This window comes from Dermacentor variabilis, chromosome 7 (genome assembly GCF_050947875.1).
Source record: "Dermacentor variabilis isolate Ectoservices chromosome 7, ASM5094787v1, whole genome shotgun sequence".
In the NCBI taxonomy this organism is placed as follows: domain Eukaryota; kingdom Metazoa; phylum Arthropoda; class Arachnida; order Ixodida; family Ixodidae; genus Dermacentor; species Dermacentor variabilis.
The window spans coordinates 46,584,542-46,602,974 of NC_134574.1; the positions used below are offsets into that span (position 1 = coordinate 46,584,542).

General features: G+C 46.3%; 1 protein-coding gene across 1 annotated transcript in view; it reads left to right on the forward strand.

Annotated features, from left to right (window-relative positions):
* The window catches only part of LOC142588614 (putative oxidoreductase SERP2049), a 68,923-nt gene that overhangs the window by 24,976 nt on the left and 25,514 nt on the right, over positions 1–18,433 (forward strand). The window contains exons 4-5 of the mRNA XM_075700449.1: positions 6,477–6,569; positions 11,744–11,882. Coding sequence (XP_075556564.1) covers positions 6,477–6,569; positions 11,744–11,882 — 232 coding nt within the window. The remainder of the gene's footprint in view (positions 1–6,476; positions 6,570–11,743; positions 11,883–18,433) is intronic.

Sequence of the window (18,433 nt, forward strand, 5' to 3'; positions counted from 1 at the left end):
AAGCGAAATCAAAGCATAAATAAGGAAATGAAACACAAAATTGTTAGTGCCGTAATGGCTTTGAGTCAGATACCAGCACTGGTAAAAAGGGTAGAAGTGACTGAAACAGAACTGTTAACTCTGCGATCCACTGTGGCGAAACTGATAAAAAAGGTTGACAAAATAGAGAATCTCAGCAGAAGTAATAACATTGTGATCAGAGGCATTCCAAATGCGCAGAATGAAACGGATCAAACTTTGAAGCAGGAAGTTGTAGTGGGAATTCTGCAGAGGAAACTGAATCTATCAGTTACAAGTGTCGAACGTATACATCGAATTGGCAAACCTTCAAACGGACCAAGACACATCATTATGAGCCAGGGAAGCCTCACAGAAAACAAAGGACGCACTGCGCAATCGCAATAAGCTCAGGGGCACGAATATTTTCATCGAGGACTTCTCGCATAATGTAAGAAGGAAAAGACAATGCCTTTGGAAGAGCGCATTGGAAAACAGAAAAAGAAAAGAGAAGGTCGCACTTGTGTATGATAGAATGAAGATAAACATAATGATGTGCGCATGGGATGAAGCCTTAAACCAACGCTATCGGGTCACTGACAGCCTGTCTAATACACGTGCAAGAACCACCGCTTCCTTAAATGTCTGACACGCACATCCGGGCAAGCTTCGGCTTGCCCGTAGCCTTGTTAATGAGGCTGTAGACCTGGAGCATGTTTTGCTTGAGCATAACCAAGATACAGTATTTGTAACAGGAACGTGGCTACATGAGGTTGTCCGCGATTGTGAAATATGCCCTCCGGGAAATAACGTTATCAGAAATGACCGCAGTAGCAGGGGTGGGGGCGTTGCCATCTTTCTGGAATGCAGCCTTATATGTACGGTCCTTTACAAACCGTCCGACATTGCAGCAATATGTTGCAAAATTCTTGGACGCCCTGACTTGATTGTGGGATGCCTACATCACGCTCCGGGAAGTACTGCCACTAGTATTGATGCACTGTATAATAAACTGCATGATTTACACGTTCAGAACAAAAACATTATCATAGCGGGGGATTTCAATGTTCCAGACGTCGAATGGGACGAAATGGAAACGGGTACGCGAGAACGCGACGCAGGCTCAGCAATTATAGATATATGCTTTCCACATCGGCTTACACAAGTAGTACGTGACTAACTAGGGTCTGCGGTAATAGCAAATCTGTTCTTGACCTCTTTTTTAAGTCATAGCATTCTATCGAGATACTATAGAGTTGACATTCTGCCCGGGATCTCGGATCACTCGATTGTAGGATTGTCTTTAAATATAAGTTCCTTTTCAAGGGTCCGTAGGATTGTTTCATATTACAGACAATATAAGTTCCTTTTCAAGGGTCCGTAGGCTTGTTTCATATTACAGACAGTTTAATGAAGCTGATGATACTGCAATAATAGATAAACTAGCCTTCTCTTTTGAGAAGTTTGAAAAATTAAGTCAAGATGAATCTGCGCATATCGATGAGTTGTAGTTAAACATTAAGCGAACGGTTCACAAATGTATAGGCCGCTATGTATCTCTCAAATGTAAAACAAAACGAATGCACAGCTCATGGATTACGAGATAGATCATACAACTGAAAAGAAAAGTGGCAAGGCGTAGGGCACTCTATAAGCGTACACATAATTCCGCTCTTCGTGGTGATATGTCAAGCTTAAGTAAACAGGTAAAGTCAATGATGGAGGAATCCAGGGACAAGTACTAGGGTGTCGCTATGAATACTTTTCTACGTGAATCACCCCAAAAGTTTTGGAGGCACCTGGCTCCAACTTAGAAGGTAGTCCGTAAAATAAGCACAGAAGAGGGACTTATTGAGGATAAAGGTCATATAGCGGACGCCTTCAATAACTTTTTTGCTAGTGTGTTCACCAGTGATGATGGAAAGCAGTCAATTTTTGAGGTACGCCAACAGCTGCCAGTTGCAGAGGAACGGGGGGTAACGTAAGAAGGAATATTAAACTTGCTGCTGAAGCTAAATACAAAGAACTCGGCAGGCTCTGATGAGATATCAAATTTGTTTTTAAAGAGGTATGCTGAATGGACTGCAAAGTACCTCTTCATTATCTCCACGTAGTCACTACAGTCAGGCACACTTCCTGAAGAATGAAAAATGTGCTAAGTTTTACCCGTATTTATAGACGGTGACACCACGTCTACTGCCAATTATAGGCCCATTGCGCTAACATGCGGCTGTTGTAAAGTGCTAGAACAAATTGTTTCTAAGTACATTGGGCTGTTCTTGTCACAGAACAAAATTCTTAGTAACTATCAACATGGGTTTCGCGAGGGCTTGTCAACCGTAACACAACTACTAGAGGATGTTCACGATTCCAGCAAAGTTATCGATGGCAAGGGCCAAATAGATCTGATCTTTCTCGACTTCAAAAAGGCATTTGATAAGGGTAATCATAGAAAACTGTTAATTAAACTAAAGGCTATTTTAGGAGATACAGGTGTGGTCAAATGGGTGGAGGACTTTGTGACCGCCGACATTTCGTCTGTATTGATGAAAATAGGTCCGGGGTCTGTGATGTCTAATCAGGCGTGCCTGAAGGTTCAGTTCTTGAGCCTGTGTTGTTTCTGGTATATATTAACGACCTAATCGAAGAATCGGCCACAGTTACAGCGAAGTTATTAGCAGATGACTGTGTGATATATACAGAAGTGAAATCTATTAGTGACCATATACTTTTAAATAACATCTTAGGAAATGTGCACCAATGGTGGCACCCGTGGCAGAAGTCTCTTAACGCTGCAAAGACTGTATGTATGACCGTCAAACACAAACATGAACCTCTGTCATTCACATACACTCTACAATGTGAACCACTTCATCGCGTAACCGAGTACAAATTCCTCGGAATTTTAATTACATCTGACCTTTGGAAGACACCACACATTAAAAAGTAGTTGTGAAAGCCAACCAGAGATTAGGTTATAATCGAGTTGTCCTTAAAATAGCATCTCCAGCCACGAAACTGGCTGCTTTTAAAGTGCTCGTGCGCCCAATATTAGAATATGCATGCGAAGTGTGGGATCCGCATTTGAAAGATTCACTGTCAAAACTGGAGCAAGTTCAAAGACGTGCACTGCGGTTTATTTAATACCGATACCACCAGAAAGACGCCGTAACATCACTCTACACGAGGGCAAACTGCCCCTACTTAATGTCAGTAGGGAGGAAAAACTACTTTGCCTTTTCTATTTAATCATTAATGTACTGCTACTTGTTGATAAGTCTCGCCACATAAATGAATCGAAGACCCGCATAGTGCGAAATAAACATACCAGACACGTTAAGGAAAATCGATTTCACAAGCATTGCTACAAGTACTCATTCTTCCTTTCGACAGCACGTGACTGGAATTGTCTCCCTGCAAACATTGTAAACGCAGGGACCCGTGAGCAGTTTTCCGAACTATTGTCCGAATATTTTCAACAATAGGGCATATATTGCTGTATCACTGTATTCTATTGTTCCGTTCACTGCTTGCTGTAGGTTAATATATTCTTACCCCTCCTGTCTTGGTCCTGATTTGGACCGACAGTGCCTGTAAATAAAAAAAATAAATAGAAGGGGAAAGTGGCGCTTAGCAACTTCAGCGAGGAGTTCAAGCACGCAACAAGGGTACGACGAATGCATTCGTCGAGGAAATTGTAGAAAAATGTGTTTTCCGTCTAGGATTCTGCTGGATCTAGCTCGACGACCATAGTTTCAGAACGAGTCTTCGACGTAAATCCAAGCCTATCTTTGAGTAAGCAAAAGCAGCTTGAATGTTTTCTCCAACAATACAGACTAATTTTATACGTCGTCGAAGATTCACCAAAAACCAGTTGCCGAGCAGCGCATAACAATCGATGAATCGCTCCTGCACTCCGGTAGAGTCATTACCGAGTACCGACATAATAACGAGAAGGTATAAGACAACTTGACGAGATGCTGTGCGACGACGTCGTTCAACCCTCAAAAAGTCCGCGGGCGTTTCCTGTGGTCTCAGTGAAGAAGGATAAAGTGCTACGCTTCTGCGTCTACTATAGGTGCTTTAGGAAAATAACGAAGAAGGATGTAAACATTCTCCCTCGGAAAGACCGCTCATTAGACCGGCTCTGCAATGCACATCACTTTTCGCCAATACATTTCACGACTGGTTATTGGCAAATTGAAGTCGTCAAAAGTGATCGAGAGACGACCACGTTGTTCGAAGCTCGGGTTGGCGGAAGCAGGGAATATAGGTTTAGACAGCTTGAGAACGGACTGTCGACTGGCTTTATTCAAAGGTAAAAGCAGGTTTTCAGCGTGGCAGTGGTGGCGCACCGGTCGGGCAGCCAACGCCATTCCAAGATATTGCGGGAGCAATGACCCCCATGTCAAGGCAAGTCGTATAATGAGAGACAGTCGCTACCAGGACTGCCTTCCTGGAATGCCGAGGGCTTAGGTGTGAATGGTGGAAGGAATGAAGAGTTACTGTTCACGATAGGCTGGTTTCACGAAGGCGCACGACGCTGTCTCTTCTATGCCGCGCACGTCAGTCTTCAATGTTTCTCAGAACGTGGAACCACATAAAAGGAAGGAGGCTCTTTCATACGAAACAGTAAGTGGTGATTTGGTAGAGTCGCCCTATTCAAAGACGCGCCTGATTGCCTCCATTGCCGGGAATCTAAGAACAGGCTCACCGCGGATGATATGTGGGGGTGCAGGACGTAGGTTGTCGAACCTGGAAGGCAGCCTAAGTGTTGCATGGCTGCTGGCGCAGTGCCTTGCTAGGGGCAGGAAAGCTAGCCTGGAACGCGGATTGCTGACCCAGAGAACATCTAAGCGGCGCTGACTCCAACGTCATCTTTGATTGCTATTCGCAGACCCAGTGCTACTAGGGGTAGCCTTTCCACCAAGGGCTGTCTGTCGAGCGTGGCGGTCAATGACGCTTTCACTTGTCGGTGGAGACACTCTACTATGCGGTTGCTCTATGGTTGGCAAGCTGTGTTCTTTAAGGTGCATGCCAAGCGCTGTCGCAGGGCATAAGAAGGAGCTATGGAATTGTCGGCGTGGGTTAATAGTTATGCGCACAGGCCAACCCTACCGCGACACCCTCGTAGCAACAAATCCGTCTTCCACTGTTTCGGCCGTGATGTCCCCTAATGGCGTCGCCTAAGGCCACCTTGAGTACTCGTCGACGCACGTGAGGAGGTACCTGAAACCTTGGCAGGGCGGAAGAGGCCCAAGCTATTATAAATGCACATGGTCAAAATGGCTCCCTAGTGATTGAAACAGCGGCAGTGCTGAACTTGCGTGCCGGGTCACTTTCACGGCTTGACAGCCTTGGCAGCGTCTTGCCCAGCATCGAACATCTTTGTTGATCCCTGCCCAGTAGAAGAGGCTGAAGCTTAAGCCAGTATGGCAGAGCCACTGAAGTGAATCGAATATTCGCCGTCAAAATTGATGGTCCACAATCGGTTCAGGAGCTGCCGGTGATGTGTGGCACGTGACCAATGTTTTGCGTATGGAAGCAGCACCTCCGCAGCTGGAGAGACGAACAATGTTCCCGCAACTAGCACCGCTCGGGGTCGTTTTGCTGGAAGAAGGCTAGAGCTTGGAAACCCACAGGGCCAGCAGGCACAGCGCCGATCCGCAGCACTGAGTCAGCTGCCTGATTTTCAGTCCCAGACGTAGGCGGACGTTCGTAGAAAATTCGGAGATGAAGGAAAGTTGCCGAACTCCCGCGCTGAGGACGAGGAGCTATTGTTCTTGAAAACGAAGGTAAGCGGCTTGTGGTTGGTCAGCATGGAAAAGCGGCAGCCTTCAAGAAAAAAAGAACGAAAATGCTTGCGATACAATACATAGCCAACACCTACTTCCCGAACGTATTGTAGCGAGCTTCAGTAGGTGTCAGGCGCTTTGAGAAAAAAACCCAGCGGCCCCCAGTCTGTGCTATCGTTTACCCGCCGGGATTTCATACTTCCTATGGTGCTGTGTTGCTAAGCACGAGGTCGCGGGGTGAAATCCCGGTCATGGTGGCCTCATTTCCATGGGGGCGAAAAATGAAAACGCATGTATACATAGATTTAGGTGCGCGTTAAAGAGCGCCAGGTTGTCCAAATATCCGGAGTCCCCCACTAGGGCGTGCCTCGCAATCAGATCGTGGTTTTGGCACACAGAAACCCACAATAGATATTTGTGTCCTATAGTGCTGCTACAGCGCCGCGCCCACTGCCATGCGTGGTCTACGCGTCTGCAATATAGACGCTCGAAACCTTCTGTCATTGGAGAAACCGCAAATGTTTCGTTTTCATCAGCTGCTAACCTGCACGCTCCACGTAGAATCAATCTCATAGCTGGAGTTGTTCTACTGGCGTAGCGCAATCAGAGCACAAGCTTTATGCCATTAGTTTGAATAAGATATGTTTTAGTTTATATCTATGTGCTGTGCAAATGTACGTGCAGGTTTTGGTCATACAAGGAGACATTACTTCGGCTGACGACATCACCGCTATTGTGAAAGAAACTGCGGAGCACTTCGGGAAAATTGATATTTTGGTAAGTTTGACGCAATCGTTCATTATGCAAGCAGCTATCGTTGCGTGCATAGACGTACAGCTACCGTGTCATAATTTCGTTTGAGTATTTTGTCCGCATGTCAGTGCAGTTAATCACCAAAGCAATGCTTCACGTGCGTAATGTGAGTAACTGTGTTAACTCGAAGACAGTCGATTTTCAGGATTGTCTGAGCGTCAGGCTCGATTTGTGTAACTTGCTGTCCGCTTAAAGGCAATATTTGTGTTTCGAAAAATTCAAGTACAATTAGAACAACTAAAATTCAACATATTCATTCAGTTGGTTGTCCACACGAGGACTGAAAGTGAGAATGACGATCGACGATCGAAAGCTCACACTGTAAGCACACCTAATGTTCCTATGTACATCACTCTGCACCTCACACACAATGAAGTGGCCCCACTCACTCCTGATCGCGGTCGAGCCGTAATCTGCCTAACAAGCACAATCTACATCTGTCGACACCATATTATATCGACCAGGTGAAATCTGGAGTGACTGCTGTCCCATTGCCGGCTTACGTAGAGCATTACAGGCGGCAGTCAACTCCGTCGCCGCTTATTGGCCGCCGGGGTCAAATACATGCACCGAAAAAGTAGAAAATAATCTGGGACCGCGACCCGCACAGTAGCACACTTATTTCCGTTTGCGGATGAGCTCCCGGTGTGCAGTGCATAGCAGCACCAAACCCCAGTCCAAGACCACCTCAAGCACCTCAGTCGCCCAAATACTCTAGTGGCCGGCAGCTCTCCCTGGCTGCTAGTGTTTCCTCCGCACAGCTGTAGCAAGGTTATCCGTCGTCATTTGGCCGCTTCCTGCGATGCCGATGCGACTGCGATCACGTAGGCGACCGCAGTGCGCTGCTGGTCCACGCGGTGCCTTTGTCCCCACAGCGCACCAGCGGGCTCATACCTTACGTGATCGCGGCGTTCCTCACGTTAGGGCTTATCTGGATGGATGTACCCTCAATCCGCTAAAGAGCATCGCACAGCCCCTAATCCTGCGGCCGTTCATCCGCTGGGCGTGAAAGGCGAACCTCGTCTGCCCGTGCCACTGTATTCGATGAGCCTCTTTATCCTCATATCTTAGAGAAGCACTCTCACGCTGAACGCTTTCCTCAGGCATGAAAGTAGAATACCACACCTCATGAACCTTAATGGCATGTGTTGAGTCGAATTGATCTAGGCTCTCGACCTCGGACTCTAACATCACCTCGCTCTCATGCTGTCTCGTACGCGCCAACAAATACCTCGAGCTTGTACTCGGAAACCACATAAGTAGAAGCGTCCGAGTAGTGCCAAAGCACTTGGAATGCACCCCAGCTCTGTCCCGTTGGCATCTGCTCCTGCGCCGCAACGGAGGCGTGTTGCCTACATCATTGCATTCCAGTGGGATCCTGAAACTGGGAAGATTTCTGCCCTGAAATGCCTGAGGTCTACTCTCTAGTTAAGACGGCTCCTCCTTCATTATCTGATGCTACTGCAAAGCTCGCGCTTGCTTTATATGTGCTAATTTTGGCATAAATCGCAGCTGCTAGCGGCGCTCCTGAGTGATCTTGTGATCGTCCTGCATGTCTTGTTCGCCTGCCCCCCTACCGATATAGCTCATCCCTTCCAGCCACACTTATCTCCAAAACTTCCCCTCCCGCCCATTGACATTCTTTTGGCGCGAACACAAAAACAGGAGCGAGAGAAAGTGAAAACAAATAGCTCACTACATCCGCACACCTGTTTTCGTAGTCAGCACATTAGTCATCAGTCGTAAAGTTTGTTGCCACTATCCACTATCTTCCCAGTAAGGCCGTAATGTATGCGGCATACAGTCGCCACAGCTTCATGCGACAAAGTATCTCTAGACGGCATCACTCAGAGCTCGGAAAACTGCCGTTGGAGCCTCCTTCTTCACCCGAGGCGATGTATTGCTTGTGTTTATTTTGGCTGGCTTTGTCCTGCGAACCTATACTCCTGTCGACTGCACCAGTGAGGATCCAAGGTTATTCTTCCTCCCTCTCGAACATCGAACATCGAGATGCACCAACAGAAATGATATCGCAATCGTCGATAGTTCCGCAGGATGCTACAGATGTACTGAAGTAGACAGAGATGAACGTTTAACAAAATTTATATTTACAACGTTTTTACAAACAATATATATAGAAACACTAGCTGGAAGTAGAACACATAAGGCGACTCTATACTGGCAGAGCCAATGGTGCATAGCACCTTAAGCTGAGTTCAGAACGCCTGGTCGAGGCGATAGGGCAACGTTTTTCATTCCTCAGTGCCACAGAATGGCTTTGAGTATGGTCCGTCGGCACACAAATCACTGTCCTGTAGGATTATCGCCGTGTGAATAGTCTGCATTTGTCTTCCTATGCACACCTTTTCTTCTACCTTTGTTTAGGGTGTTTCGCCCCACCCCCTAAAAACAACACACAAAAACGTAACAAAGGAGAGGGTCACGAATGTACAGGAATTGCAGCCTGCGCAAAGCCACAGAACTCTACAAGTTAGCCACAGTGAGGCTTTCCGCCTTATGAGTCATATAATAATTTCGAATTATTAAGTTCCTATTCCTTTTTCTTCTGACTCAGCCGCAGCATGAAGTGGCAAGATATCGCTGTGCGCGCTTGCGTATGGTGCTTGCTAGATGCACGTTCGGCTTGAAAACAGCGTCCGGCGCTATGATAAGGTCATTGCCGAGTTAAGCATTGTGGCAGATGTTCGTGTGCCCAGAGCTCAGTATACAGTGGAAAGACATGGCGAACAAGTATCCTCTTTATCACTTGTATGAGAAGACTCGTATGTGTCCTTTACACACAGCTCCACCGCTTTACCAGTAGCGCGTATGTAAGTTTGAAATTGGAGTTATTTAAAGTAATGATTTGAAAATCAATACAGGAACAGCTTAGACGCTCTGCAAAATATGCTCAGGAAATACTAAAGCGCTTAGCACAGCGCTATTGCGGCGACCAATAAAACTTTTTTTGTAAATATCCTGACTCGCGTCTCAAGCTCCCTAAATGAGAAAATCGAAACTAATTTTACCGCTGTGTCGAAGTGTCGGCTCTTACCTGACAGACGACTAAGCCACGCGCAGTATCGCGGTGGTGTTCTCCCGGTACTCCGGCTGAACGCGACCGTGCCGCCTGGTGCAGCTGCCCCGCCCCGACAGCGGGGGTGGGGGAGAGGGGGTGCAGAAGACGCTCACCGCTTAGGGCCCGCGAAGTGCGACAGGCCCGTCGGCGGCGAGCTTCCCGGGCTCCGGCCGCACAAACTGCAGTGCTGTGTGGTTGCGGCGGTGGCTGCTCTCAGGAGCGACCGCACACACGGCCTCCAGCGCGGACCGTTAGCCACCGGAGTCGTTTCGTAGTCCCGGTGAGCTTCGGATGGTTGCCCGAGGCGTCTGTTAGCTGATTGTGCGTGGGCAGGCACAGCTGTTCAACAAGAACAGGCCCCAAGCCGTGTCGATCGCCACTGGAACACATCCCGTCAGGTCCTGCCCGGCCCAACCTCGTTTTGCCGACCCATCCAAATCCTAACCGCAGGGCGCGCTCTCCTCGTGTGCCACGCCTCAGCGCACCATAACCCACACTTACTGTTCTTTCACTATGTCCGTCGAGCAGACTCGTCTCCACTCGTCACAGCATTGAATAAATTAATTTTGGAACCACTGGTGTCGCAGCAACCGCGCGCGTAATCAATCGGCATTTTATTCGATAGGCGTACTACGAGTAACGCGTAGAAAGAGTAATTGCGCAGGACATTACGTTTTGAAACGGTTGAATGCGACGTTGGAGGAGAGAACAGTCTTCTCTTCTGAAATGGCGCCCTTAATAACAGAATGAAAATTAATAAATACACTTCTCTTATTTATCCAGGTATATAGTACAGTAAAATTATCCTGCTGGTTGAAGTGGACCGGCGATCGACCTCTGTGACTTACATAATCCTCTCTGGCACCTCTGTTTTAAACGCTTGGCTCACGTTACGGTGGATGTCTGCATCGCCGTGGAGTGGCACCCTCACATATTTTATTGCGATATCAATGAAATGAACACTCCAAGCGCGTTTTTGCTGTCGTCGGCGTCGAAATATTCCGTATAAAGTACAAGAGCGATAACACCGTCACCGCGCGCCATAAGCTCTGTTTGAGGGAAAGGGTGCGAGGGGAATTGACTAAAACCCTTTAAACTTTGTAAAGTAGGGCCACGATTTGAAGAATGCCGCCTCCCCCTCGCACGCTCTGGCCTAGGCCGACGCCGCGTCGCTATTGCCTTAATAGTATCACGTGGGTCCTCGCGCCGTGCATCAGCGCCATTTTTGCTCGAGAAGCCTCTACGGAGTGGCGAGCAGCGCATGTTGGCGCCGTTGCTACGCTCGAGCAGTGTAGGCTGCGCCATGGTCGAGGAGGGGGCGTGAAAGAGAGGAGAAACGAGGAGGGGTGAAGGTGGAGGAGGAGAGTGCCGCTACTTTACGAAGTTTAAGGGGTTTTTCAGCCTACGGCTCGCTACTCATCCCGCCCGCACGAGAGGGACGAATTTGATGAGGACGTGCGCCGTCTGCTCTCACGAGCGAAGCACCCGACGTTGCGACGCGCAGGATGGAAGAGGAGGGACGGCCGTTCCCCCCGTTACAACGGCGCATGTCGTGGCTGCGCACCGTCACGCTACGTCGGCGGCTCGTAGTGCATGCTGTTTATCCTCGGCGCTCGCTTTACGTTGAAGCGATAGACAGCACGAATGTAAGCTGGTTCGCTGCTGCTGCCGCCTTTCCTCACGCCTGAGTTTTGACAGCACAGTGTTCGCAGTGTCCGCAATGTCAGCGCATGGAGTCAGCGCGCTGACGCCATGCTAATTAATCTAATTACGAAGCGAATGTTTACAATTTGAGACGGCTGATAAAAGTAACATCCCTGCTTGGTATGGGTGTCTACACATTTGCTGTCGCCATCAATGGTTTGCCTTCCGGGCGAAACTCCAGTGTTTTTTTTTTTCCTACAGAAACGCGACTCTTCTAATAATAACGTAATTCGGCCTGGTCTAACAATATTTTAATGTATTTTAGTACGGCAAATTACAATAGGGGCTGAGGTAAAAATTTATTGAACAATATGAGCTGTCATGTATTAACTCCACCAACCGTATTCACGTATAGGTCAATAACGCCGGGATTTCCAAGGCTGCTCCTCTAGGAAAAATTCATCTGGATGACTTTGACGAGGTTTACAATACAAACCTACGCTCTGCCTTCAACATGACACAGCAGGCCCTTCCGTACCTCAAGAAAACGAAAGGTTGGTATGGCGATAAATCTCCATCAAGGGATTGGTAGGTGCCATTTCCCTAAATCTTATGCAGGAGAAGTATGAAGCTTCACAGCCTCTAACAGTGACTGCTCCGAAAAATAAACGACACGCAGATGAATTAGGGCGCTAACAGTGATTCCCGCACTACCTTTGCGAATGAACGAATGACAATGGATATATAACTTCCACCTAGTGAGGTATGGTTCTAAATTTCAGCTGCGCATAAATGTCTTGCTTGTGTATATGGCGCAGATATAAAAAAGCAAGGAACTTCTACAAATACAGATATCACAACCCCATGTAAAGCCTAGTATAGTGTTTACCAATTTAAAAAGAGAACATTGCCAGTAGCGCGTATGCAAATTTGAAATTGGAGTTATCTTAGTTACAAAGCAATATAGACATAGCTTATATGCACTCTAAAATATACTCAGGAAATACACAAGCGCTTAGTACAGCGCGATTGCGGCAACCAACATAACTTCCTCAAAAGTGCCCTTGACTCTCGTCTGAAGTTCACTAAATGAGAAGATCAAAACTAATTTTACCGTACACTAATCCGCAATTGAGAGCAATATGCAAAATTATAGCAATAAATTTTGATGCAATCTTCAACACTTATCTAATAATCTTCATCTTTTCTTTTGTGATATTTTACAATTTGCTATCGTGCGTTTATATCAGGGCAAAATAAGCTTGTTCGCTTCACTTGAATACGTAATTGGCAATAACATTTGAATGTCGGGTTATTTACCTCGTTAGTTTTCTGCTGATCTAACTGCTTTGAAGTTCCAAATTTAGAACACCTTAGTACGTATTGGGGTACGGTGTGCTTGAGCCATGTTTGTTTCCATTCACTACAGTCTAGTGGCATTTATGCAGCTTGTCCGTTGTTGCTCTGTTTGATATTCAACAAATACAACACATTCATCACTACTCCTGTTATGAAGGCTGCTAGCACAATTCCCTCTATATTTCCTCGTAGAAAACTCTTCTGCTCAACACCATTCAACGAACTTCATTACGATTGTTTCCTATATGACTAACGTGAAATATACTTCGTCCGCTGCACATGTCTCATTATTCTTTATCATCACAGCGCTATTTAGGATCCTAAAACCACCATACATTTTATATAAGAAGTCCCACAAGAAACATGTAGGATATTATATAAAAATCTGCACGTAACTCCTTATCATATGGAATCTTTAGAAATGAGAATTTTGTGGCATATTGTTTTTTTTCAATACAAGAAGTAGGTATCCGCTCACACAACGCTGACTTTTTCGTAAATTTTGCATCATACCTCACAGCAGGTGGCGCGTTCTTCTCGATGATGTTATCTGTGATAGTGTTAATAGCAAGTTTGGAGAAGATTTAGCTAACATTGTGTTTATTTTACAGAAAGAAATACAGAGAATCTCTTTCAAAAGAGGCTGACAAAAGCGCACGAATGCCTGACTAAGTGTCAGTCCCCTTCCCCGACCCGTTCCCAGTGCACAAAACACTCAAGCGCACAGGGAAAGCATGGTACACAAAGTGTATACATACACAAAAAATGAAAAGTACATGAAATACGTAGCAGAAATACTGAATGCGATTTGTGTAGAAAAGAATGAACAGTCATACCTGAAGCGACAGCAAATACATGTTAACCGTTTTTTAAAGTGCTTAGGGACGGTGATTCACTTATTATAGTCAGAAGCCAGGGTGATGATTCAGAAAAGCTGAAACTATAAATGCGTGCTTTTTCATGCCGTAATTGCTACAGATCTAGCCCTTGTAAATTAATTGCCTTGTGTTGTATTTATGTTCATTCGGGAGGTATGCTTTAAAAAGGCGCTTTCATTGAGTCTTGCCTCTTTAAATATTGCAATGGCTGTCTTTTTCGTAATAAGGTTTACTAATTTTAAAATACAATTCTTCTTGAAAAGCTGAGCGGAGTGGCTTCTATAGAGCGCATTCTCAATTACCGCAATCATGCGTTTCTGCAAGGTTAGTAAACTATGGATGTTGGTTTTCGTCGTGGTACACCAGAGAGATAAACAATATTGGAGGCGTGAATACACTAGGCTATAGTATAATTGTTTTTTGAATCTAGAAGGTAATATACGCTTTAATTTATTAATAACACCGATCGATCTTGAAATGCAGGTTTTAATGTTGCCGACATGACTGGACCAGTTTAAGTTTTCTTCAAACGTAACAGCAAGGAACCTCTGGGACGTAGAACGTACAACTTCATCGCGGAATTGTAATACAAAGCTATCATTAATACCCTTGTTACGAGGCCGAAAAATAACGTATTTTGTCTTTTTAGTGTTTGATCCCGCTTTTTTGCTCTAAGCCAGTCTGAAAGATTACTGAGTCAAATATTTGCTTCTTGCTCGAGAGCAAGCAAGTTTCCACCAGAAAAGAATATGTTAGTGTCATCAGCATACATGATTATGTCAGCTGTTTGTGATGCCTCTAACATGGGGCAAAGGTTCGTGTGCTCAATGGTTCGGTTAGTTCTCTTAGGCGGAGCCTCCGAGAACCCAATTGAGGACAAAGCCGTTGGTTTGAACCACAGAGTAAGACATATAGGAGGTGAAACTCCCGTCAGCGCGAGCGAGCGCGGGCGACCAGATAAAGTCACAATTGTTGCATGCGCCGACGCTACCGTGTGCAGTGGCGGCACCATGCGGCGCGTCGTAGAAGCCGCAGCGGAAAAAAAAAAAGCAGCGCCCGGCAGGCGGCTCGGCGGCTCCGGCAGCTCCGACCACTCCGTGGTAGAAGTCAGGCGCGCGCGGCCGAACGGGAGCAACACGCTCAACCGGTTGCCCTGGCAACCGAAACGGCGGTAATTTCTTCCCATGCCGCCAGGTGCCGCCAGCATGAAAATATATCCGCGGGCTTGTGACCTTTACTGGTCGCCGCAAACAGCGCAGTTTCCACTCCTAAATATTTCTTGCTCCGTGGTTTGAACACACACACAAAGACTTTTAATCAAAATAGGCATACAGCAAATAGAAGGAAATGGAAAGCATGTCTAAAACAAACACTCAAGAAGACATTGCGGCAAAGAACACACATAGGGCTTGCATGAGGTTAACGGGTGCGCGAGTCCGGGCTTGCCACGAGGGCGGGGACGCGTAAAAGTCTCGACGCGGCGACGCGGCGACAAGCTGGCGAAAGGAGGGGCGCCGGTCTCACCAGAGGTCGCGGTGTACGTTGACCGACCGGGCAACCGGAGCGCGCCAGCTCTGGCTAGGTGAGGTAAAGCGGGCGGCTTGGTGGCAGGAGTAGACGACGGCGGCGTTCTGGCCGGGCAGCTGGATGTAGAGCTCGGGCCCGTAGCCCGACTGCTCTTGCCCCGCCCACGGGCTCAGAAGCTCGAACGCCGGCCTCGGGCAGCAGGCGGCACGACAGACGGGGGTGGCGTTCTGGCCGGGCAGCTGGCTTAGAACTCGGGCCCGAAGCCCGACTGTTCTCGTCCTGCCCACTGGCGCAGAAGCTCACCGGCCTTGAGGAGCTGGCGGCACGCTCAGGTAGACGGGCGACGCACAGGAACAGGTTGGCAGGAGGCCACAGTCGGGTGAAGTCCTGGTGGGCTCGGGTCCGGAACCCGACGGCCCGTCTTCCACGCCCGCTCCGGTGTTTGACCTCCTCCTGCCGTCGCTTCCTGGGACTCTCCTGGCCTCTCCCCGGTGTCTCCCTGCGTGTCCTCTCCTTCTGCCAGCGCATCACGCTTTTTCTTCTTGTCTGGCCGTTTTGGCATTCTCGGATTCGCTGCCTGGCACCCCGTGGTCTTTTCTAAGTGGTTGCTTTTCTTTTTGTTGTCTTTCGTGCGCCGCGCGTTCTCGTGGCGGACGTTCTTCGGCGTCGTTGTTTTCCTTCTTCCAGCATGGAATCCGCCTCGGCGCGCGTGCACTCAGTGTCGTCTTCTCCTGGCCCTCCCGATCATCGCACCATGTCGCGCACCACACATCACAGTGTTAGAAGCACGTTTGTGATGTCATTAATGTATATTAAAAAAGAAGTGGCTCTAGGAATGACCCCTGCGGAACACCGTATTTGATTTCACCCATTGCTGATTTGGAAAGACAAATGTATGTGTAATGTAATCGGTTGGTTAAATAATTTTTAATATGTTAAAAGCAGTTTCCCTAATGCCGTACTCATTTATCTTTTGTAACAAGAGATCGTGTTTAATGGAATCGAATGCCTTTTTAAATTCAAGAAATATTCGTATTGTGTACAGCTTGTCTTCAAAGTTACTTATTATTTTTTCTTTGATCTTTAGCAACGTCATTTCAGTACATTGGTGTTTTAGAAAACCGTATTGCTTTTCTGTTATATTAATATTTTGAGCACAGAAATTTAAAATTCTTTCGTTAATGACCTGTTCTACTCTTTTGGAAAAGATTGGGAGAACTGAAATCCGTCTGTAGTTGTTCACTTCATTCCTGTCTCCCCCTTTAAAAACTACCGATACCCACGCACTCTTAAATTCATTGGGGAACGCGCCTGAGCACAAAATTAAAGTGCATATGTGTGACATTACAAATATGCAGTGCCACAGCTTTCATTGGTTCTGCCTTTACGCTATCCGCACCACATGCTGCGGAATTCTATAAATTTAGAAATAAACTACTTATTTCTGCCTCAACTGTTGGTACAAGAAATAGCAAACTGCTCATAGTACATGGAATATAAGACTTGTAATTTGGGCTATCAGCATCAAACGCATCATACGCGCCACATTGTAAGAAATGCTGATTAAGCTTATCGGCCAGTGCAGTCCCTGTGAAAGATACGCCTTTATCCATAACTTGAAAAATAGGATTACGGTCACTGTTCGGAAGCAGATCATTCAATGTTTCCCAAACTTTTTTCTTGATCTCTATGAATGTGAGTGAACTTATTGTCATAATACCTCTCCCTTGCTTTATATCACGGCCCAATTTATTCCTGACCTTTTTGGATATCATTAAGTACTCTGCTTGCCTTGTCTTTGTAAATGTAGCGAATAGTCTATCGCGCTCCTTTATGCGTTTTAGAAGCGCGGTGTCAACCCACTGTTTCCTGCATTTCTTGCTTCTTATAGGTTCTCTTAGAGGGAACGCTTTGTGCTGAACGTCTTTGATTGTGCGAAGAAAGTGAGTGAATGCCTTGACAGGATCCGTCAATTCGTATGTTTCGTACCATTCCGCTTTGCTGACTGACGCTTCAAAATCAGCAATCATGTTCTTGGTTATCAATCTGTACTATGAGCACGTGTCACTTCTGTGCTGTCGGCACACTTTCGTCTCACGTGTGAAAAACAGGAAAATAGGAATGTGATCACTTACATCAGAGATGAGGACACCCAACTCTAATAGAAATAATTGCGTTCTAAAACACAAGTCAAGTAGGTGTTCAGAATTGTTCGTCACCCTGGTTGGAACATTAATAACATTTTCGTAACCATATGGAAAGAAAACATCCAGATACGCTTGTTTGGATCAAAGCAGGTTAATATTAAAATCACCCGTTAAAATGAAGGGAGTACCAAGCTGTGTACAAAAATTCAACATACATTCAATGAAATTTAATAACATGAATACAACACTGGGTGGAGGCCTGTAAATAATCACGATTATAGTATTCGCACACTTGCTCATGAGGGATTCATAGTGCTCGTGCAATACAGAAAACTCAGAAATTACATCAAGGCATAGATAGTGTTTTACATAAATAGCTAAACCACCCCCTTTCCTATGTTTTCGGGAAAGTGAAGATTACTTATAGCCTGAGAAGTGTACAGCATCGTACTCGTCGTGGAACCTAGTCTCAGAGAACGCTAAAATATCAAATTCATGCTGTAATTCATGTAGAAGCATGCTGACAGATTGTTGTTTGCTTTTTAAACTTTTTGCATTCAAATGAAACAAAGACATCTGATTTCTATCACGGTACTCTCTGCTCTGTCTGAGGGAAAGCTTGTCGTAGTACTTGCTTTCCTGAAAAGGGATTGCCATCTTGACGAACGCGCATACAAAACCATACTTCCAGATTATCTTATTCTGTCAAGGTCACCCATTGTGATAACCCTCATGACCCGATCACGTCGACCACGACACACGAAGAATTTTCCATTCTTGTGCCAGGCGAACTTGTACTCTTATTCAGCTGCCCGCGTCTTCATATGCCAGAAGAGTTTTTGTTCTGCGCTGTGAGATTTTAATTCAGGTGAATTTTTGATTTTGATTTTCTCAGTTGCGTTTTCTGCCCGAGCCAAGCATATGTGGTCGCGCGAGAACCAAAGCGAACCAGGATAGGTGGGATTTTTCTGATTTTTCTGTACCGATTGTTTAATTTTCAACGTCATCTGATGAGCCCTGACTTGCAACGCAGTGCGGTGAACGGCTTCAATGTCCTGTTTCGAAAGCTGTGGAAGCTCGAGATCATCCGCTAAACAGTACAAATTTTCTAGCAAGTTTTCATTGACATGCGGCAGACCATGCACTTCCAAATTCAGGCGTCTGCCGTACTAATCGATGCCATTCAAGCCTTTC